We start from the raw sequence: 24,652 nt of genomic DNA on the forward strand, positions 1-24,652 counted from the left end.
ACTTAATCTAAATATATGAACCTAAAATTAACAAAAATACTACAGTATAAACTCAATGTTTTATTAATTACATTTGTCCTGGCGTTTGGCATCTTTTTTGTGTCACCAGCATACTAAGGCCAGTCTGAAATGATTTTATAGTACCAACTCTAACTAACGAGGCCACATGATCATGGATTTATCTGGATCTTTACGAATGTTTAATTAATTCCAGTAATGCAAAAAAGTTACTTTTATCATTTCATGTATAGATCAGTAAAAAAACAAATGACAGATTTTTTCGACAAGACATTTCGCACTACATTGCGTGGCATAGGATTGCTTGAATTATTATTGATATTGATTTTTAGTAACTAAGTCGTTGTATAATTATATTAATATACAAACACATGGAAATTTTCTGTTCGAAGTTGGTCTTCGAATTTGTCATATTGACTGCTGAGCTCATTGTGTTCTTTGATTGTATTGATGGAAATATGACAAATTAAACAATGTGCTTCAGAATTTTGTGAAAAGCAGAAATGTTACAACTCCCATTTTCTTCGAAAATGCCACCTTCTTCATGTACTTTGCGTTTAATTTAATTACTCAAGTGTTTTATTCAAGTATTCTTTTGCTAGCTTGATGTGTATTTTTAATTGGGTCAAAATGTGGACGAAAAAAATTAATATTCCAAAACTACTTTCAGTAAATTGTTTTCTGTGTGAATAATCAATTTCACTTTAGAAGGTTTGAAAAATCTATTACATGGTAGATAAAAAAAAAACTTCCAAAATACTATTACAATTATTGTTAAGCGTTCGAGGGCCGCACTGGAAGTTCTCTGGGGCCGCGAGTTTGAGATCCCTGGTCTAGATTGAAGTTGTTCAAAAAATATATGATAGTATTTTATCATGAATGATGATTATACCCCTTCCGGAATTTCTTCTATAGTACTACCAAAAGTTGGTGAACCAAATATAACACAGGTGCAGTGAGGTACCCGTAATCCTCATTTCCAAAGCTGTTTTAAGTATGTCTGGCGTGTTTTGTGCCTTTTTACAAATAAGACCGCTTATGCAATCTTACGCTTTGGAATTTTTAGTTATTTTCCTCAAGCCCTGCAGGATGTGGGGGCCATACACAACTCTACCGGAGGGTCAAATGTCTTTGCATGCCTCCATAGGTTGTTTTTCTATTGCAAATTTCTATTTTCTATTGCATTATATTTCTTGGAATCACACTGTCACTGATATGTCGCCAGACTTCTGATATCTCCCCGTCTGCTATAGTTGTCCTGTGAATAAATAATAGGAAATTGAGATTAGACGAATAGTTGAAAGTTTTGCTTTATGTCGGCTTAATTTCTTGATTGATATACTTACTATTTCTGCTATTGCCTCTTGTGCTGCAAGAGTCTCACAATGCTTAGACAGGTTTGTCCACAACTTTCACATCTGAAGAAAGAGAGGAGATTTATTAATTTTCGTTAAGAATAAATAAAGCAGTCTATATGATTCAGAATGGAAAAGCTAATAAATCCAATATCTCATGTTTTATTTAAAAAATATTTTACTGAATTTGGTATATAAACCAACTAATAAAAGGGTTTAGTCAGAAAATTACAAGCATTCGTGGCTCCAAATACTTGAGAAATCAGACTATACAATATAGACCGGTATGAGTGAAATGTTAGGTGAACTTGTTAACACTTTGATTCAATACGCAAATAAAAGTGAATGCGTAATAGTATGTTACAATGAGCAGCAATCAACAATGAGTATATATCCTCACTGATTAAAAAAATCTAACTGGAGGTGCATGAACTATTTGAAACCATAAGGGGTAAGTAAATATGTAATTTCGGCAAATGGGCAACTACGTACCGTACTGAATTAATAACTTCGTAGTATTTGACAAAGGCTGGCTTTCCCACATGTACTTAACAGTGCGATGCCCGGGTGTGATATACAACAATAGTATTCACCTTACCTTTTACCGATTTCTTTTTACCCCAACTTTCAAAAATATCATTAAAATCGACAACAACTGTCAAAGCAGGCACGAACACCATTCGTGCTACGCCTTGAAAGCAGCACACATCCGCTCGTTTTCGTCTCGTCAAGTATGTGCATTGGAGCGTGCTATCGAATACGATCTTCGGACAAAAATGCCGGAGTTGCGCATCATGTTGTTTAATGTCATTGGTTACAGCAATGAGTATGTATCATCACCGATTAAAACAAAATCTAAATGGAGGTGCATGAACTATTTGAAACCATAAGGGGTAAGTAAATATGCAATTTCGGCAAATGGGCAACTACGTACCGTACTGAATTAATAACTTCGTAGTATTTGACAAAAGCTGGCTTTCCCACATGTACTTAACAGCGCGATGCCCGCGTGTGATATACAACAATAGTATTTACCTCATTTTTTTCGATTTCTTTTTACCTTCAATTTTCCAAATATCATTAAAAACCACAACAACTGTCAAAGCAGGCACGAACACCATTCGTGCTATGCCTTGAAAGCAGCACACATCCGCTCGTTTTCGTCTCGTCAAGTATGTGCATTGGAGCGTGCTATCGTATACGATCTTCGGCCAAAAATGCCGGAGTTGCGCATCATGTTGTTTAATGTCATTGGTTAGACCAATGACAATAAATAATGTTTAATGTCATTGGTTAGATGTATTCACTCATCGAATCACCACTAGATGTCGTGTGTGTATTATCAGGCCTGAGAACTAGATAAAAATTTGTTAGAAAAAAAATATTGACATTTAAAAAATTTCTCCCATTGGAAAATTCACAATATATTCATTGATGCTCAATTGAAGGAATAAATATTAAATTAAAAGCGGATATGTAATTATCAAACGTAAATTTTGTGGCCGTTCATACTGACCAGCTGTGGAAATTGATATGCACAACAAAGTAATTATTATTATTTGTTGACATCTGATTCCAAGTTCTGTTCCCTTGAGGCGTCGTCGAATTCATCTACCTTGCAGCAAAAGGATGACAAAATGAACATTCTATTCAAGAATGACATAGCGAGGCTATATAGTAATCTTGTCGAGTATAGTGGGTATTTATAAAAACAGTTCACTAATACACTTTTGTTACGCTTTCTGAGTGCAATACTGTACTGAAGCCCTTCTGCATCAGTTAGCCTACCGTGGAATCGAGGTACCAGTATGCACGTCCATGGGTGTTGTTGATATATTACTGTATTGGTTTGCCTCTGCATTTTCGTATGCCGTGGCACAAAGTCCAGTACGCTAACACCTAGCACAGTGAGTGTATGCATTGAAGTTAAAAACGATAAGTATAAGTAAAGTAATTGGTATTCATTGTGTTGGCAATAAAATTGCTTCCAAAATCCATAGATAGGTTTAAAGGTATAAACTGACATTGTATGTTGTCATGTAGGCCCATTGTTGTTCGAAGAAGCGTAAATATGTTACAACTGGCCACTAACGTGGTGTTTTCTTTGGGCGATAAGATTACCCGTGATTGTTTGGGTGCGCTGAAAGAAATCGCTGTGTTGTATTGCCTAGTTTAGTTTTCTCTCTGCAATTAAAATTTGCGGATGTTTTACGTTGTAATTCTTTTTGGTATCAGGGTTTTAGACTGCTTAACCGAAGTGGTAAGAGCGTTATTATGTGAGAATAATATTGTCTGCTCGGGCATGTTTCAATGGTTATATTCTAGTGGCGTATTCGGAATAGTGCTACAGTATTCAATATCCGTGTCTATAGGTACATCCGATAGTCAATACAACTGTCAAGTCAATGCCCTCGCGAATCAACATAATGTGCAATCTCGGCTTAGTCGCTACTTTCAACTTGTCTTTTAAATTGTCAAGGACGGAAATAGTTGTCATACTTTTTTAAACACACTTTGTTTATAATAAAAAACTTCAGAAATTTAATCAGCGGTGCTAAGGTTAGTTTGCGTTTTGTGCTTATACAACTTCAAATACACGTTCATTCGCATGTATTCGACCCTACAGGATTGCTGTTGGGATTATTTAACATGGGTAGAGGGATGGTTATTGCGGAATACATAATAGAAGTGAACAAAGAGTCCGTGATAAAACATTGTCTACAGTTATTTACAAAAAGTATAATAGTAATTCGTAGATTTCTTTGATTTTAGATACAGTTGTTACAGTTTTCACGTTGTCTGAGACAGTCTGAATGTTGTGGAACTAAAACTTGATCGCAGTATAATTGGGAAATAACAATGGAAAAGGAAGTATCTAAGTCAAGGGTTTCATTGTATTTTGTTATTCGTTCAAATTTTGTTCTTCTACAGTTAGTTATTTCAATACGTTTGTACGTTCATGAGAGACTTTTCATTTGATATACGTATAATCTGGAGAAATGGAATCAATAAGAGCAGATCTCGGATTAGCAGATTATCTGTCATTTGTGTGTGAGTACGATAAGAATTTTGGGCACGAAATGTATATACCTATAAATTGTTTTACTAAATCTCGCTTTTTGGCAGCTAATTATCCAATCGTTTTAAAATTTCCATCAGTTGCTGGAAGACTATCCCTTTTTTCAGTCATTTTTTTTTTTCAATACTGCCCTTTTTTATAAAATTTTGCTGGCATCGCGGTAGCCTAATTAGTCACCATCGCTTTGGAAAATATGTAGTGACATAAAGATTGATTTTATGTTTGATTCCAGTACTGATGGCAGTTTCGACCGTCATCGGAATATACTTCGCATACAGAGATAGAAATGAGGCGACAACCAAAAATTACTTCTTCGGAGGAAAACAAATGCATCCGGTATGATTGTGACTAGATCTAGTCACGTCCAAATCTATATATGTATATATATCACACTGCTAATGACTAACATCTGTCTCTAAATATATTAGTTGGTGAATTTTCTATATACAGTATAAAATTATATAAAACTAAAAACTTCAGCCTATTTGCAACAAAAACAGTAGTTTCAAAACTAAACTTCTCGGTCTTATCATTAATTAGATATTAGAACCTTGAGCGTCGCTGCTCAATAACCAGCTTTGGTTCTTCGCGACTTCCCTTCCTCGGTGAATTTGTGTGATTATCTTTTTTACTGGTTGGATGAAATAAACTTCGCTTGATTACTTAAATTAGTGATATATATCATTCTTCTGTGTTTGAATCGTTGTCGGCATTTCCTTTCTTGTCATTTTCTTTATATTCAAATTTCATCATATTTATGTTTTTTTTAATTACTGTATCTAGGATGCCTAAAACCTAATGTATCAGTGACAATTATTGGTCTTGCAAACCGACCCTAACAAAACAAAATGATCCGAACTGGGTGTTTTCTTTTCGATATTGTAGATATTTATAATCTCTCTCTCTCTCTCTCTCTCTCTCTCTCTCTATAACACCAACGTAACTGTATTTTTTTTTTAATTTTTCAGTATTCTAAAATCTTTTTTCAGGTCGCTGTTGGTCTCTCATTGGCTGTGACATTCCAATCCGCAGTAGTTGTTATTGCAGCCCCTGCGGAAACTTACTTATCTGGTACCCTGATGATGTGGGAAGCACTGATGAGAATTCTATCAGTCCCAATTGTATTTGCGTATGTGGTTCCTCTTTATCATCGACTTCAGTTACGAACTGTTTTTGAGGTGAACTCCTGGATTTAATATTCTAAATATCATTTTATTCTGATAATTTTTGATATACAAACAAAATCTTCTTCAATTTTTTCAGTACCTAGAACTTCGATTCAGCTCAACATTACGAAGAATCTTGGCCGGACTCTTGTCCACCGGAATGGTACTAAAACAGTTTTTGTCCTATAATTCTATTGGTAAAAACTATCATTTTAATACAACCAAATTACAATTTCTGCCTCGTTTTACAGATATTCTATGTTGGTGCGGTATTATACTTACCTGCAGTTGCAGTCAATGCAGTAACATCGCTTCCATTAGCATGGAGTATTGTTATTACGGGAGTGATTGCGACTTTCTATACCACACTCGTAAGTAGTGTTTCTACAGCTAATCTAATAATTTGAATTCTAAGTTGATCATATGAAAAACGACGATCAATATTTCTCTTCGAAACAAGATCTAATTAAAACTGACTTATTATTCCCACAATAAGAACTTATAGTACACCACCGCGACGCTGTCAGCACGAAAAGATAACAGATAAACACAATATCGGAATCGTTTGGTATAGTATATATCAGAATCTAAACCCCCCTGGAAATCACGGTATCACCTGCGATCAATAATGCAAAACATGCGCAAATTTATATCAAATGAATGAAACTCTATTTTTCTGGCATGACTGATAAGAGGAGGAAATAGAGAATAATAATTTTCGTTTTAGGGAGGGATGAAGGCAGTAATTTGGACAGACGTTTTACAATCTGGAATAATGATACTTGGTATGGTAGCAGTGTTAATCAAAGGCTTAATTGTTATTGGAGGCTTTGATGAACTCTACGATTCGTTGGAAAGAGGCGGCCGATTCACAGCTTCTAGGTTCGCAAATAAAGTGTTGTGTGTTAAATAGTATTTGGTGCATATACTATTTCCATATTCGCCCTACATTTCATTTGAAGTTTCAATCGTCGTGAATTATGCGAGTTCGTGCTGGGACGAACCGCCGATATTTCGTTCCAAGTTTCGTTATAGCCCTACCGCTAGTTCCGTGTTTGATCCAACCCTTCCATAGCTTCCCCTTGAGTATGGTCCAACTTCTTTATCCATTTTGGCCAGTAAAATAAGCTAAGCTTGATGGCTACACCTTACGAAGCTGTGAAGAATGAAGTTATAGTATTTTTCATATTCGAAGTAAATTGAAGTTAATTACTCAATATATTCTCGAAAACCAAGTTATCTAGTTGCATTTGTGTTTTCCTATCCACTTCGCACTTTTGGGAAAAGAGAACTAAACACTGAAGATAGCAAGATCCTTTTACGATATTTATGTCTTTGTCTAGATTTGATTATGGTATCATATCTCGTCTTTCTCCAATCGGTATCATTGTTGGAGGATTTTTTATGGGACTTGGAGGAATCGGTATTGAACAATCGATAATTCAGCGATTTCAATCATGCGAAACCGTATCAAAAGCACAAAGGTATAAAGCTGATAAATTTATTATACTTTTACACATTTCAAATTTGTTTCAAACCCTTACTTTTCCCTTTCAGTGCCTTGTTGGTGTACATTCTTCCTACTTTGATAATCACCATTACTAGTGTTGGAAATGGTCTGATAATGTATGCTTTTTATGAGGGATGCGACCCTGTTAAATCTGGAAAAATTGAAAGCATTGATCAAGGAATTCCTTACATGACTTTAGAAATATTTCAATCAATTCCTGGAATGACGGGATTATTTATATCATCAATTTTCAGTGCAAGTTTGAGGTTTGATTTACTTGATTAGCAATTTTTAGTTTGTACAGTTATTTATTTATCGCAACTCTTCTGTCAGAAATTCAATAAATTTAATAGAGAGCTAAGGAGCATCGTTTTTAAAAAATCCTACAAAGATAAAGTGGTGACAATTGAAATATATCTTGTTTTATCCTATGTCTACTCTGTATCATAATTGGAACGATAGCAGAAAGCGCGTAAATCAAGTTCAAATCACGCTTAACCTTATACATATGATCATATTAAATGGATATAAAAAACATGTTCTGTACATAACAGTTATTGGGTTATTTTTGTTGGTAATGCTTCTATCAAATCCATATTTATAACCGTTTTAGTAAGATAATTATTTTTAGGTATTCATTTGCCCCACTGAAAACTCCTCCCGGGTCTTTCTTTTAGTTTGACGCTTTTTTCTTTTACAGTACTATTTCCTCTTGTCTTAATTCATTGTCAGTTCTGATTCTAGAAGATTTAATCGCCATAAAATGGCCTTCAATGAGTGATAGGGTTAAAGTCATCGTCGGGAAAATTTTAGGTAAGGTATATTATTCCATCACGTAATACTCTGCGGTCTTATGTGTTGTCAACTCAGGTTTGAATAGGACAATGAAAGAGTTCCCATAGCAGAGTTCCTGGTAATAACTTGCTCATCCAATTCCAATAAAATCCAGCTAACGATTTTGGAACGAAAGTATTTGTTTGTGCATCTACGGGTTGAGCTTCTCGCTTGTATTTTTATCTGCTCTAAAATACTCTCTGAGTTTATTGTATCGCAACAAATTTAGCCGATTTCGAAAAAAAATTGGGCATTGATTACGACATTACTTAATGGATTTTCTGCTAATAGATTTGGGCTAGCTTATGTTAAACAAATATGGTACGACCGTACCAAAAACATAACTTTTTCGTGTACCTACATATGCGTTACTCTCTTGTTTTGCATCAAATATTTTCTCATTTAAATGACACAAGAAGACGATAGAAGCCATATTTTTCTAAACCGCTTCTGAAACCTGTGAATTTAAATTTAAACTGATTTTACTACCACTTGTCTCTACCGTTTTCTCTTTTAGGTGTAATTTTGGGAGTGGTTCTTATATCAATGGCTTTTGCTATATCAGCTTCAGGGTCAAATGTGTTTGAATTATTATACGGATTTACGAGTTTGACTTACGGTCCAGGAATCGCGATTTACTTTCTGGGATTCTTTTTCCCTTGGACGAATACTATAGTAAGCTATATATATCTATTTGTACATTTATGATTTAAAAAGTGGATTAATCAATTCTACCTGTCAGGTAATTGACAATACAAGTGTAATTTTATGCAGGCATACTTTTAGTACAAAATTGGGATATACGGAGCAGCGTTTTTTAAAGCAATTCAGTCCGGCATTCTATTCGTGTTGCCAGGTTGCCAAACTTCTTAGTAACCGAACATTGAATGCATCATAAGTATTTTTATTGTGTTGTGAGCTCTATAATAACTTACAATACTGATAATTGACAGTACTGAGATGTATCGCCGTTATAATTCTTTAACATATTTATTTTTAGGGAGCTATGACGGGTTTGTTTTCAAGTTATGCAGTTCTGGTGTTTATGTTCGTTGGTAAGGGTATTATTGATTTCTGGTTTATTGATGAATGTATATGCTGGGAATTTACAAAATTTCAAATACAAATTCATTATTAAATTCATTAATCAATCAAGATGTTGAAGTAAATTTGTTTAACCTAATTTACCACAATTTCCCCGGAGACTAGTCGAGTTATATTATTAAAATTTTGAACCTCCAGCCGAAGTATGCGCACCAAGATGGCGCACAACCTGAATATAGTATGTGTGTATCGGTTAGGATTCAGGTTGTGCGACATCTTGGTGCGCATACTTCTGGAGGTCCAAAATTTTGAAGTGGATTAGGTTGGTTTTCAATCTTGGGGCGAGCAATTTTTGTAGTTCGATTACGCCCTCACAGAAACGAAAAAGGGGAAACCGTAGAGGTTACATACGTCACAATTTGATCACAGTTGCCATTAATTATTTTATAGGAAGACGATTTTTTAACGATCCTCCTTATCCTACAAATCTGCCTGGAGTATCCACTGAATTCTGTCAAAATAATTTGACTGAGAATTTCCAAATCACCATTTTGACGACAGAATTACCTTTAACATCTTCAGCGATTCCAGAAATCGAGTAAGAAACATAGTGATAGGCTACTTCTTTTTTATCAAATATTCAATTATACCGAAGAGTACCTTTATATCTACACTATTTGAAGTCGACTAAACTAAAAAGTAAATAATGTAAAGCAGCACGTAATAGAGACATTATAAATATCATTCTCAGAGTATCTCGTCTCCTACTCTTTCTCATTATCTCTCTCTTTCTCTCTCATACACATATAACTCGTTATCTCTCCCACACACATCTGTAGTGAACATTAGTCATTAATATTAGATATATGTGGAAGCCACAATACGGGTTTGTAGCGTTTCGACTCCTTACATACTAATATAATACATCTTAAAATAATTTCAATGTTATGTTCAATTAATTTCAATGTTAAACAGACGAACGTTTCTTCGTGATGTTTACAACATAAACTACAATTTCTTGATGATGATCGGTTTCATCATAACTATTACTGTCGGAATCATCGCCTCGTTTTTATCAGGTATGTTTGGCATCTTTAGAAAGCTGTAATTTCATGAAAATACAAAACACAAGTTTGTCAACGGTGTATGTCATCCAGTATTTTATTGAATATGGTACTCCAGTTCTCGTGAGTTCTATTCAGGGCGTGTATAAATATAATACAAGAAACAATTCCCAAATGACTAACTTGATTTCAGCAAATTTGCAAACAAATATAGAATGATCTGGATCTGGTATCATATGAAGGTGTGCACCAGATAAGGTGTTTCCGTAAATTATGAAAATAGCAAAATTTTGGGTTAAATACATGGCTCCGTAGGGCTCAGGAAATTTTGGAAAAAATAGCCTTTTAATGACTTTTCCATCTTTAAGTACTAAATGTTTTAAATCGAATGATACGTTAAAACAATTCTCCCTCAATAAAAACAAAGGCAAATGATCGATCCATGATCGATGTTATTGCAGCTTTGATTCTTTTCAGGTCACACTCCTGCATCAAAAGCTGATCCAAGACTTTTTGTTCCATTAGTAGATAACAAGAGGCTTCCATTAAAAGTGTTGAAGTTTTTCCGGCTTGGTGTTCCTAACCTTCCCTCGGAATCCACAAAGCAATACCGTACAGCTAAAAAGAACGATGTTCTAATTGTTGAAACGAATGACATCTGACATTGTATAAGAAAAGTCTAGTTTATTATTTTTGTAGTAAAAAGTATACATACTTGGTACTAAAATAAACCAGTTCCACATATATATTCGCGTGCCCTGGGTCGGTTTATTCTTATTCAAACGTTTATTTTTTTGAAATACCCTGACGGAATGGTCAAAATGGTAATCCTGAGGGAGCCACATATATGACTACGGCACAGCATTTGCACCGCGAGGAGAGTTTAAAGCCTTTATTCATGTAATCGATTTTTGTTGTCGAGTGTTTCCACATCTTTATTCTAAAAAAAAATTGCAAGAAAATATCATGTGTACACACTTTTTATACTAAACCACCGTTCTCAAGCTGAGTCATAGAAACAATTTCAGCTGGGCCACAAACTTATCAAAAAGTACAAGTGTTATTTGATAAATTTAGTTGAATTGACAGTAGTAGTAATGAATTTTTACTACAGGGTAGAACTCATTATTCTAATTATTGAAGTGTATGCGTCTATTTTTGTTTTGAGAGTAATTTTATGTTTTCTTGTAGTTTTTTTTCTGGGCCATAGATTACTTTCAACGAAGAAAAAATTAAGGGGCACTGTACTAAATTTTTCTGACATGTCATGGTGTCAACTTCAACCTTCCAATGGCAGAAATGACCGAATTTTAACTAAAATATTACAATAAATAATTTGTAATGGCTTAACACTATTTAAAAGCTGCCAGAATTTATTTTCTGTATATTCCTCATCGTGCAATAATGACATTGTGTCATTAAATTGAACCCCTTTGTACCACAATCAAAATGAATAAAATAAAAACAGATTGTTTACACTTGTCAATTATTATTTTTGTAATACTCTTGAATGATGCGAAGCGGTTATGATCGTTTTCGTTAACGCGAAAATTGGGTTTCGTTTTACGGTTACCTTTGACTCATTGGAAACCGGGCAGTCTGTGAATTGTTTTCAGAATTTATAAATCACGTACGCAATGGCCGAGACTTTCCAATATATTCATGTTATTTTCATTGTTAAATTCAATAAAAACGACTTTCCGAAAACATGACATTTAGAAGTTCGTTCTATTTCAACCCTAATCAAAATGTCGCCTTAAGAAACTTCATTTCTCAAATGTATATTGTGACGTATAGCATGATGTAACCAGGCGTATAAATGAATGGTAACGGCTCTCGCTTAACAGTTGCAAATATTCTATTCGCTCAAAGCAGAGACTATAGGTACGGTAGACCGACTTTAGACATCAAACTGGTTTCGCTGAAGTTTTATTCAGTTTTAATGAGTAAGTATTGGGTGTAAAGTTTGTCAATCAATTATCAAATTACAGACTCGGGCATTTTCTACAACTTTTCCAGTAGCCATTGCTGGTGAAAAGTAAGCCCCACAAATGTGACAAAGCAACTACAATTTTCCCTCGTGAGTCGTGTTTTGATCTTTTGTAGAAAGCAGGTAGGTAAAATAATCATAGTTATTTAGTGATGTCAAAACAACAATAAGCTTATGTTATAAAAAAAAGTACCAAACGCTGAAATACGTAGATTTTTGTAACAGTCAAAATGCAAGTTGATTTGCGACACAATACACAAATATAATATCGTCACGCTAATAACCGAATTGCGTAAGTCATTTTTGGCGATTTTGAGTTTTTTATAAAATAGGTATTTATGTAATGCTGCGCACCTGTCTGTTAACTCAGATTTTATTTTAGAAATTCCGAAACCCATAAAAATGGAGATTTAGTATGACATGCATATTTGTGCAATTGTTTCGTCATAATGAATTATCTTAGTTACCGCAGTACTATTGTGACGTCACAAAGGCAAAATAACCTCGGCGAAGTATTTTCGAGTTTTTGCATCTTGGATTCTACCTCAGCGCGTATTGATTTGAATTTTTACTACAGTATAGGAAGACGTACACTTGTGATATTCACTGTCCGAGTCAAATTTACCTTGGTTGGCTTTTATATTGGGTGCATTGCTGTTTTATTCTTTATATTTAATCTTAGTCCTATTTCGGTGGGTGTGCAGAAAGTGTTATAATGATGAAATATATATTTTTAAACATAAAAAATGATTTAATTGAAACTGATTAGCTATTTTGGGGATTAGACATTGTAGATACTGAGAATTACATTCGTTTTTGGAATGTTTAGTTTTCAGGACTGGTGCATATAGTGAAGTTGCAAATTGCGTATGTCACCAAGTTATAGACACATTTCTGCCTAAGTCACAGTGCGCCATTATGACGTCACTTAACTGCGTCATTCAAATTAACTTAAATCCGACTACGATCAAAAAATTGAACCATGGCAAATTATTGACTCTCAATTGCATAACAAAATCATTAGGAAGTTTTTTACGTTTTCCTCAAAACTGCTAAAAATGACTTACGCAATTCGGTTATTAGCGTGACGATATTCTATTATAGAGCACAGCACAGCGGCCGGATGTATTATCTAAAAATGTTCGCCCCCACTCACTACGCAAGTTTTGTCACTTTATATGAACGCCTGTCTTTTTAAATGGTTTTGCTATTATCATCATTTTACTCTTTTCTTAAAATCATTGACAATAATGTACAGTGTGTTGTATTTTGGATGTTGGGGTATTTCATAAATTATTGGATTGCGTTATAGCCCCCGAACGACTTCACTTTCAACGCATAGAATAAAAGTTGCTCTTAACTGCGTACGGATATATGTCCTAGCAATGGTTGTTGTATAAGGCGTTTGTTTTGTGGTAAATATCATAAGCAAATATTAGTAGCATGTCATTCACTGCCGAAAGTTCCTAATGTTAGTTGTAATTATCACGAAAATATAAGTCATACGTCACAATATGGAGTTCAGTGTAGCTATTCTTTATAAGCGGGAATCAATATGTCCCACATACTAGCGGAAATGTGTATATTTGAGCCTGATCAATGTTTCAGGGACAGAACTGTTTTTCTTGAAGGTGGTACTGTGAGTTTTATTTTTCATTTATTGCCTGATATATAAGGCAGGGAGCTGCAGTTACTTTTTGGTCACGGGCTCACGGCTAATAAAAAATTATTCTCAAAGTCTCACAGCCCCTATAGTTTAGCCATTTTGTTTGAATTCAACTTTAAAACGTTGAAAATCTCTAAAAAAAGCTCGACAGCTTATCTCGTCACTTATTATCATTCTTATAGACAGTACTCGCTACTGTTTTTGTAGCTCACTTTATAACAACTGCTATACACATAGCGGAGGCTGCTATTTTAGTGGTGGGGTCATGTTCATTTTGTTAGGGACATAACAGACATCGCTGTCTCAGTGGGTGATAGTAAACAACGAATACTGTAGCAGGGTAGAATATTTTGAATTGCTGCACTGTAATTGGGTTCTCTGCATTCCGCTAATTTCAACAAATTTAGGAGTCTTGCTGCACACAAAAACAATAATCATTTGGGGCAATTGACTCACTCTTTAATCATTGGTTTATTTAGAGTGGGATTTCAAATCCGGTGTTTCTTTATCATATTCGCACAACTCGGTCTCTATTGTTTCTTTTTATTACTGCAATTTTTTCTTCGCTTTAGGCTTTTGAAAAATAATTGCCGCGCGCGTCCCATTTCGACTCAGGATGTAGTAGTTTGATGTTGTTTCTGCGCTAGTTTACGCTCAGTTTTAGACAACAGTAAAGGTCAGAGATAGATAACTAGGCTTTGGCTTTTATATTGTCGATGGTAGAACGTTTGATTAGGATTAGTACTGCCAATTATTCAGTATAGACACTGTCACTTATTTTTTTGGTTCATATATATATACAACAATACATTTAAAATTTTTCGTCAAAAAGATGAGCGTCATTTTCTTTTTTTCTGAGGGAGTTTGTGCAAACAAGGCCACGTGTACTCGGAAGCAAAGAAGACTAATCTCTGAACAAATTTATGAGCGACCACTAAATGCTAAGAGCTACTTACAATTATAAAGAACTATAGACCTGAATTGCACGTTGATAATTACCGATTCACGCGAAATTGAAATAGTCAGAAATACAGTTACACAAAGTAGAGAATTCGTCTCACCTGATGTTCTTTGAAAATTTTTTGATATTTTTCTGCTTTTCAATAGTATTGCTTGTATTAATTAAAAGTATATATTAGGTATTGCCTGTTGGCACGAAAAAACAACTTTTCAATGTTGCAATTGCACTGTTATGATTTGCTAAACTTTTAATTGCCTTTTTCTTGAAAGTACCTTTTGCGTCTCGTGGCGCCCCATATTTAATACTAAATGATTAATGCATTGCAGTGTTATGATTTGCTGGACTCTGCTGGATTGTATTTTTTTTAATTTTTGAGTCTCTCCTAATATTTTATACTAAACTTTTGTATTCATAATTCACGTCACGCTTTTTTGCATGCATATGTATATTTTTGCATTGCTTGGTGTGCTTTGGGTGTGCGATTACATAATTCGTTCGTCAGTTATCTTTTCAGGCGCACGGGATTTGACGGTGAAGAATATTATAGTAACCGACCAACGGTTTACATAAGTCACCCTACACAGCGGCTACTAGTCCAGCAATCACATGATTATCCTTCTCTGACAATCAGGTAAGAGGCTGCTGTTCGATCTTTTAGCCATCCAGTTTAATGCTGAACACCCAAGAATTATGCAGTCCGGTCGGTAACTTATTTCTTACAACCACAACTCGGTAAGATAATCTTTTATAATTCTTTTTATACGATGTTTTTTTAAGTCGTTTGCCCCGAAGAGGGAAGGCTCACTGCACACGTAGCCACTGATATGTAACTCTGTACATTATTAAAAATTATTTTGCTCGATGCACAAGACGAAAAGATCCCGGTTTTACCAATAACAGTAGCTACCTATTTATGTGTTGATAGATACCAGTGGTCGTTTGTACAGGGCTTCGTTCGGAGCAAGAGCGTTATATAAATATGATAAAAATTAGCCAATAAACTGAAGAAATCTTATAACTTTTATTACAGGACCAAAATGGATGAGGAACCAGAAAAAAAAATGATCTGCGATATTGCCACTGGTGGTTGATGGTCGCTACTTTTCGATAGAAATGAGCAGGTTGGTCGTTTGTTCCGTATAGTTTTATATATATTTTTTTAATTCCATTGAACACGAAATCAATAACGTTTGGATAGTGCGTGTTGTGGAAATCCCTCGTCTCCGCAACTGAAGGGCGAACAAAACATGAGTCGCCAGAAGGCTAATAATTACTCTAATTACAGGAATAAAAGCGGGGAAGAAACTGAAAACAAATGATCTTCGATATTGTCACAGCTAGTTGGTGGTCGCGACTGCTCGATATTAATTTGCAGGTTGGTCGTTTTTTATTTTATATATTCTAATAATTTCATTGAACGCATACCTATGGATCGTTTCGCTATTCGTTTTGTAAAATAGGTTTTCATTATATACTTCTAATAAACAATAAAAAAGTTGAAGTTAACAGAAGGCTAATACTAAATAATTCTCCAGTTTACCGTGGGATCCGATATTGCACGCACAATTTTATTTTGGCGGTATGAGTGCGCAACATTTGTGTCCAAAATTTTTATTTAGCATCGTGCTCTTGTTTCACTTACTAAAAAATATAAAATGTAACCTAATATACTCCAGAAGTGTTTATAACTTTCAATCTAATTACAGGACGAAAGATTGAAGAAGAGCGTATAGAAAAGGGTTTTTTGATGCGTCATATTGCCACGGCTGGTTGGTGGTTGCGACTGGACAATGCACATAAACAGGTCGGTTGTTTGTTTCCTGTTTTAGTATCAGAACTTAATTTTTGAAGCAAACTAATGCGTTCTTGTCTAACTTATGAAGATAAGTTCCTAAAGTTAAAGAATCATTCTTGGGGGCCATAACTAAATTTATTTTAAAGCCCTAGTTGGGACATTGAAATACAACTGTAGCGATCTCTGTATAGATAGATAGATACTAACTCTGAAATACATAATGTAATGGCAAGGTGATTTCGGTACTTCAATATTCATCTCTGGGAAAGGAAAGCCGATATAATAGCCTAATAATATAGCGCATCGCGCCCTTTTATTCGATTACATGTAAAATTATAGTATTGTAACTTTTAAATATAATAATTGTGTAATATTGGTTGCAAAATATAAACAAAGCTTCATTTTTAAATTAAAGGTCATATCGAGAATCCATGCAAGATCAACGGAATAATGGTGTATAAATCAGTCGTGGAGCGGATGTGCGATTGGTGAGTTATATTTTACGGGTTTCTAAAGTATTATTGCTCATAAGTACTCTTATGTCGCATTTAGGATTTTCACACTTTGCTTAAATTTCCATTCGGCGTCTATATCCAACGTGTTAGTAAATGGAAGTACTTATTTACGCCAAAATTTCTATCAAAATATGACTTTTCGGGGTTCGAACTTAGAGCCAGACTCAATCGATTTTTTCACCCGTAGTCGTAGCTACCTACGACCAGTAATCCGTATATGATATCCGTAAGTGATATTAGTTTGTATAATATTATCTAAAAGTTGCAGTAATTATAATTCCATTAATAGACACGGAATGAGACCTTTGTTAAATTATGGTCGTTGTTTTTGCTGTGAATAAGATCGCCCTTTCCGCAGCTATCGTGCCAATCAATCAACGTTTTTAGTACCCAATGAAGTTGATAGAAAGGCTCGATTTCGCGATTAATAAAACAATATCTTTCACCTTTTATGGCGTACAGGAGTACGCTCCTCGCGCTTGTGAGCCAAACTCATCTATCTTTATGTGTGCCTGATTTTCCACCCAGAATTTCCTGTTGTTCAAATAATAATAACACTTTATATGACTGCTGGAGGCAGTTCATTGCATCGCACTTGTCCGTCGATATGTTACCAGCCTTTATCGCCAGATCTTGTCCATAAATTAGCATTGTTTTTAAATTTTATTTCCACGAACGTTCCCGTAACTATAATACCTTGTAATTTTTTCAGGACTAGGAATGCGCAGAAAAATGACGAGGATTACACAGGATGGAGTGGGAGCGATTCTCAGCTGGACGACAACATTTAGAATAAAATTATTGAAAGTAAGCTTTAACAAATTTTGTATCTGAAACGTGAAATTTTTCGACGCACAATTTACTTTTCACAAGTTAACTAGTATACCCGGTTTTCCTGGTCGCATTGAATATAACTGATTGATCTTTCGTCCATCGGTACTAACTAAAAATTTACAAGTTTACTAAAGCAACTCAAAATAAGCCGTGTTAATGCGACGTAAATGTTGTAAAAAATTATTATCAAATCTTATTTTGATTTTCAAAACGTCCGTTTAATGCATGCCAATGCGATTATATTTTCAACTTTCTACTATAACTCGGCTCGGGAACAAAGGCAATTCACTTGTTATTTCAGAATTCAGTGACTCGAATCGAGGCTTTTGAACTCTCTGATTTGCTATAAATAGTAAATACGTACGACTTGCGGTTTAAGAACTTCCCCCAACACCGCAGTTGATCCTGACGAAATCCGATTGATCCTTTACTATTTGGTTTATCCAATCTCATTTAATTTATTTCAGATACCTGTAAAGAAGAATGAACGGTTCTCGGCTACGAAAGATTGTGCTGCTCTTCTTCCGAGTTTGCGAATTGATGTTTTACATTATATTTATTCGTATATACATATTTTTTCTATATATAGCTTATTTTGGGGTGAATCTTGTATATTCCTATATTTATTTACTGAAAATACAGAAAATTCCGTCTATTTGGACAACATCTGGGCAGGTAATTTTTTGCTTCAAAGTCCCTTTAAATTTTAAAATTTACCCATTGTTATGCAACCATTAACACCCGATGATATGTCATTCACCAATTGTCATGACAGCATATAAGCTCATGATATAATTTATTAATTTGCATGCGAAATTATCTATTATTGTTAAATAAGCAATCTGATATGCATAAAGTCCCTCAAAAGTTAAAATTTACCCATTGTTATGCAACCAATACCACCCGATGATAGATCATTTATGAATTGTCCTGACTGGCATATTAGCTCATAATATCATTTATTAAATTGCGTGTGATTTCACCAGCAGTTGCAATCTGATATGCATTTTATTTGTATTTCATTATGATATTATTGCTATTGGTTAAAATATTTTGTGGAGTCTCTGGTGACGGTAATTTAGGCCGACATAAACTTTTGAACTCTTTCAGTCTGGAGTCAATTTCGATAGCGTATCGTGTAGACAAGATTTCACAGCTGGCAACTGGAAAAGCTTGCATACCCCACCCAACAAATTTAATCTTTATCTAAATATTAATTTTCATTTCGACGTAATTAAATATAACTAATTTAGTTCGAATAATATACCCTTGGTGTCTTTAATAAAATATATTCCCTCGACTAATATATGAATGAACTAAATGAAATACTAGGAATTCCCACATTCGGCTATTGCTTATGCCAAATTTAAAGCTAAACCACTTGAGTATCGAGCACATTGAACATTGCTTTGATTATAATGTTATATTTTTTCAAACAGTTTTCTATTCGGCATGTGAGCACCCCTTTTTTCAAAGAAAATTCTTTACAATAAGATTTCTTTCCGGGTCTATCCCAATTAAATTAAACTAAACGTTTGAATATTGAATTTTTTTAATGCTTGCATTGTTTCGCTTGTCTTTGAAATATTTTCTGTGTGAACTTGAACTTGATATTTTTGTATTTTTCAGTACTTGTAAATTTCTTTATACTTTTTTTACCTTGTTGAGGAAATAAAATTCTCGAACTCGTATATTTTCAAAGCTTTTTGCTGGTAGGAAAATGTAGACGGGAAGAAACCGAACTAGTAGAAACAATGGGAGAACCTAGGTGCGGCAAGGGGGTGCGCGCGGGCCAGGGTGGGGGCAGGGCAGGAAGCGGGGGCCGCGCGGGCTGCTGAAAAAAAAATCCAGGAAAATTATCTATGGCCGAAGATAAATTATTATGTTCGGCCATAGATAAAACAAGGATAAATGCCGAATATTAGGCTTGATTTATCTTTGGCCACGTATGGCCGATGATAATTAATTTTTGTTTAAGTTTTTATCTTTGGCCACGCTTGATCGATGATAATTTTTTTGATTTGGCTAATTCTAAGGGTTTGACCTAGGATTTTTCCGTTTTCTGGCGTATTTCGCTATTTTCAAGAGCCTGACACATAGGATTTTTGCCGATTCCTGGTCTCAATAATTTCCATATATTAGCATCAAGGTTGTGCGACATATATCTTAAAAGCTTCTTCTGGGCTTGAACCAGGGACCTAAACTCAACTCGACAAGCATCTAACCCCTACACCACCAACAGGTTGTGTAAAGGTGGTTTTAATTCCAGAATCTATCCTTCAATAGGCGTGGTCAGCCTGCCCAAATAGGAGAGAGAAGTGGTGGTACGGGAGTTTTGTGAACAGCAATCAGACGGAAAAGATGTATCCAGTAATGACCTGATTATGGAGAGGGTAAAAAGATTACAATTTTTACGTTGCCACTTTATTGTTCGAAAATGCTCATCTAGGATGACAATGATGAGCCTGCACTAAATTTATCCAATTAACACGTGCTTGCCCACCGAGCTGTCCTCTCAAACTCTTCCCAAAAATCATTGCCAGTGAATACATCTCCATCAACGCGTCACACGCGCTAGCCCACCGCTACCTTGTCGCGCCTTGTCACTCTTATTGACTTTGCACCGCCAAGAACGCACCCTTTCCTTGCAAATCATGCAAATCAAGTGAATACACAAAGTTCTGAATCTACGCAATGTATTACACGAATAAATAAAGAAAACGATAAATAATAGAATGGACGACGTCTCCAGAAACCTTCTTATTACAGAAGCACAAAAAATGAAAGCAAGAGAGATCACGAAATATTTGTACAATATATGGAATGAAAAGGGATGAACAGTGTTCGTGGAAGAACAGCATCGTCCTCAAGGTGACGCTGCAAGGCCTTATGTTTAGAATTACATAATTCCCCCTATATTATTTTGATGCAATGCTGTTCCGTTAGTTTTAGCTTGAAGTGAAGATAAACAATCATGTCTAGGAGACACTGAAATAAAACTATGATAATGGGGAAATGCAATACACATTTATGAAGAATATAAGGAGAGTAAATGGTTGCGTAACTGAGTTTTACAATTTGGATATGTTGAGTCTTTAATACTAGAATGTGAGTCATTCCAAATATTTAGAGTGCTTCGTGTCCGCTTCGATTTACAGCTGGGAATAAGAAGACCCTTGGGGTGGTATAGGGGGTGTGCGATGGCTGTGTACACGAGAATGTGCCGTGAAATAATTATCAAAAGCTCTTGGTAATAAATTTGATGAGTAGTACTGGTCTATCGCTTCCATTTGAAAAGCTGGTACTAATCCCATACCCCGCTTGATTTGCCCCATGATTATCGGCTTTACTGAAAATTTTCAACTCGGATGACAAGCTGCAAAAAATAAAACCTCCGATTCCAGCCCGAATAAATCGCATTTTGATAAAAAGTTTTGGTGCTCCCAAAGTATGTGAACCAAGAGTACCCATATTTTGACGTATACCTACTTTAAAAGATTGTTAAGTACTTAACTTGAAGCTTTTATGGAACCTCAAATTAGGGTAGTTTTACCCGAATTCCAGAGCCTTCACCTCGAGAAAATATGTTATTTTCTGAGTTATACTAGTTAGGAATTTAAGTGTGGTCCTGAGGAAGAGGACATGCAAATTTTAGGGAGTTTAGTCAATGGCTAATCTGTCTCCTCTCTCTATATTGGAAAGTACCACCACGACTTGCCATGTACAAGACTACATATCGCCAAAATACTAAATCTCTCGAGGCATACCTACTGTAGAGTACACATGACGTCAATTAACTACAATCTATATTAAATATACCAAATAACTGGTTAACTAATCCTATATCCGACATGAACTGGTAGTCGGGCGTGGGGTCGTGGTTTAACATTATTATGATAAAAAAACGCCACATCTATGGACACAAAGTTCGTAAACCAGTAGCATTAAGTTCGGTTGAGCACAGAATCAAAATTATTTCTCAATTACTTCAAATTCTTGAAAATTTATTACGCAGTACACACATTAACATAACTGTGTTATCTAGTAAACGGCACATTAAAGTTTCCTTTACATACAGTTCTGGTCTCACAACGAAACGAGAGATGCTGCTATCCTTCGATTATAAAATTGGGCGCTGCGGAAAAGTATTTGTACCAAGACGACGCACAACCTGAACATCTATAACCTGGTACACATACTATGTTCAGGTTGTGAGCCATCTTGGTACGAATACTTCGGGAGAACCCAAAACAAATCTACTTACCTATCACGCTAGTCTACGAGATGTTTCTCAACAGATATCTAAAAATAAATATCTAAACAAGTTATTTTCAGCGAGCAATACACAACCAATTTGCGTATTTCTTTACACGCAATTATTTGGTTTAAAATTAAACTCAGTCGAAAGAGGTGAAAGTAAAAGTTACCTCGCAACATCTTCGTTTTGTCGTGCCTTCATTCGTCTCCTTGAATTGAAATTTTCGTTTCTAAAGCACTAATCTTAATTACACGTTACGGTCTAATTATAGAGCTAAGTTAAATAATTAACTGCTACTAATTCGGTTTGTTGTTTCACTACAATAATTTTGAGGTCAATACCTAACTTTCGATGGCATTTTCGTCCATTTTCTTCGACCGTAACACACAACATAATTTAATTTCACAAGTAATCTTCAATGCGATGGATTTTATTTAAAAAATGTAAACGACTGACTTCATAAGTTCCCAAACATCCATAATTTCTTTCTTTGTCTTTGTAAGGCATGCCCATTATATTTATTCATTCATTAACCTTATATATTAACTAACTGAGAAATCTATTCAAATAGGATTGCATTTAGATAATTTCGTCTATGCCGAGGTCTTTTCTTTTGATGCAACGAATGAATCTTTCGTCACTTTAAAATACAAGTCATCGGGCGATCAGAACAAATCTATTACCTTTATTCACGGCTAGACTAGAAGAAAATTTGCTGCAAATATTAGAGAAATACACCAGGAAGATAAGTCTGTATTCCACAATACTTTTACCTGAAACTATAAAATTATGCATATCTATCCATATAAATACACAAAATGTGGTCCGAAATCTCCTTGTAATTGGTAATTGACAATTGACATAATGAAATTATATATCCACATAGAAGTTACCTATAAAATATTATCTTCTTTTTGTCATTTCTCCAAAAGTTTGCGTAATTCAAATCTCCTCTCTTGTGGTCTAACTGTAGATTCGCATTCGCAACAACCACATTCGTGTTCATCGCCATTTCGTCCGTTATGCGCAACATAATTTAATTCTACAATTCATAAATTAAATGAATACCTCATTAGACAAAAACCATAAATCAAAGCTGGAACAAAGCTTTCGATCTATCAATTTCGATCTACCTCATTGAACCAAATGTTCTCGTCCTAAAACATATTATATGACTATACTGAGTGAATGGTGGAAAAAACATTATTAAATGAAATAACAATAGTTAGCTTTCAAAAATGCACAACACGACCTCAATGGGACTGACAAAAAGATTCGGCGTCATACCACAAAAAACTGACCAGATTGCCACAGAAGGATGTTACGATTGAGCTTCAATTACACATCCTTTTTATAGTTTTTTTTTCATCTTGGTATACTTGCAAAACATTCGTATTCTATGTAAACTGAAACTGTATTAGCGCGATATTCAATGAATTAGCACGGTTAAAACGGTTAAAACCATTCTTACGATAATCGGAGACAAAGAAACGGGTAAAAATGGCACCTTTTAATCATCAATTTATTGCCAACGAATTATGCTACAAATACTATCATAAGAAAAGAAAATCTAAATAATTCTAAATCAACTGCGCTCAAACAGAGCCGAGACATGCCACTGAAACACCTCCGTACTTGAAATTAATAATCATTAATTGTTTGTGACGTGTCAAGAAAATAAGGGGAAAATAACCAGAAAAATGTAATCGACTTACTTCATAAGTTTCAGCACTCTAATTTCCTCCCTTGTCTTTAAAAGATGATACCACATTTTGGGATTCACTCATATCTGCGAAAAAAAGAGGAGTTATCGCACAATGATTAATCTATAAAGATATATGAAATTATGCAGATTCATTTACATAATTACATTCTAAAATGTGTTCACAATATCTACTGAGTTAGATTGAAATTACTTTCGAAAAATTAATAATGTGAAGTAAGTTACCTTAACATATTTGTATTTTTACGTTATTTCCCAAGCCTCCTTGAATTCGGTTTCACACCAAAGTACTAGTCTTAATTATATGTTATGGTCTAACTGTGGCTAAATTAAGTATTTAACTGCTAATAATCCCGTTCGTTGTTTCACTACGATTACAATAATCCCTATGCCAACACAATAGTTTCAGTCGTATTTGCGTCCATTGTATTTTTGACAGATGCACAACACAATTAAGTAATCGTCTAACTGAAATTGTAAAAGTATCACTTGTACAAGTACAATCTGTAGTATTTAAACAAAGCTGAAATTGTACATGAATATATTAGAACAAAATGTATATATCTAAGAAACAAACCTACATCGGAAATTATCGAAACGCGCACCCAGCAGCATTTGTTCCCTAATTGGGTCTGATTTATATAGCAGATACCTGAGGTGAGCTATTAGAATAAAAACGAATTCGAACATGACCTATAAAAAATAAACAAGCCAAGCGCTTTGCATCAAACTCTTGATATATAGGTTGGAAATACAACACGATGCTACCAACCGATCAAACGTAATAAAAACAATAACAAAGAACAAGCGTACTCACTGTGCGGGCCGAGGTCCCAAAAT

The 24,652-nt window shown here is 34.8% G+C and overlaps 1 protein-coding gene and 3 long non-coding RNA genes across 4 annotated transcripts; 2 read left to right on the forward strand and 2 right to left on the reverse strand.

Annotated features, from left to right (window-relative positions):
• Positions 1-482: 482 nt before the first annotated feature.
• On the reverse strand, positions 483-2,184 carry LOC144411906 (uncharacterized). The gene is made up of 3 exons (XR_013469006.1): positions 1,972-2,184; positions 1,365-1,436; positions 483-1,276 (listed from the first exon to the last, which is right to left on the reverse strand). It is a non-coding gene; the product is annotated as an uncharacterized LOC144411906 (long non-coding RNA).
• Positions 2,185-4,311: 2,127 nt separating this feature from the next.
• On the forward strand, positions 4,312-10,848 carry LOC120334011 (sodium-coupled monocarboxylate transporter 1-like). Its single transcript, XM_039401452.2, has 14 exons — positions 4,312-4,424; positions 4,685-4,788; positions 5,442-5,630; positions 5,716-5,781; positions 5,870-5,989; positions 6,346-6,500; positions 6,962-7,102; positions 7,176-7,394; positions 7,829-7,941; positions 8,480-8,637; positions 8,963-9,017; positions 9,457-9,604; positions 9,982-10,085; positions 10,548-10,848. Exons 1-14 carry the CDS (start codon positions 4,373-4,375, stop codon positions 10,730-10,732), a joined length of 1,809 nt encoding a protein of 602 aa, XP_039257386.2. The 5' UTR covers positions 4,312-4,372; the 3' UTR covers positions 10,733-10,848.
• Positions 10,849-14,053: 3,205 nt separating this feature from the next.
• LOC120334670 (uncharacterized) lies at positions 14,054-19,428 on the forward strand. Its single transcript, XR_013480627.1, has 5 exons — positions 14,054-15,808; positions 15,973-16,062; positions 16,394-16,491; positions 16,898-16,970; positions 18,299-19,428. It is a non-coding gene; the product is annotated as an uncharacterized LOC120334670 (long non-coding RNA).
• Positions 19,429-22,995: 3,567 nt separating this feature from the next.
• On the reverse strand, positions 22,996-24,596 carry LOC120334579 (uncharacterized). The gene is made up of 3 exons (XR_005568514.2): positions 24,038-24,596; positions 23,805-23,878; positions 22,996-23,131 (listed from the first exon to the last, which is right to left on the reverse strand). It is a non-coding gene; the product is annotated as an uncharacterized LOC120334579 (long non-coding RNA).
• Between the last annotated feature and the right edge of the window lie 56 nt (positions 24,597-24,652).

The sequence above is a fragment of the Styela clava genome, chromosome 15 (genome assembly GCF_964204865.1).
Source record: "Styela clava chromosome 15, kaStyClav1.hap1.2, whole genome shotgun sequence".
In the NCBI taxonomy this organism is placed as follows: Eukaryota; Metazoa; Chordata; class Ascidiacea; order Stolidobranchia; family Styelidae; genus Styela; species Styela clava.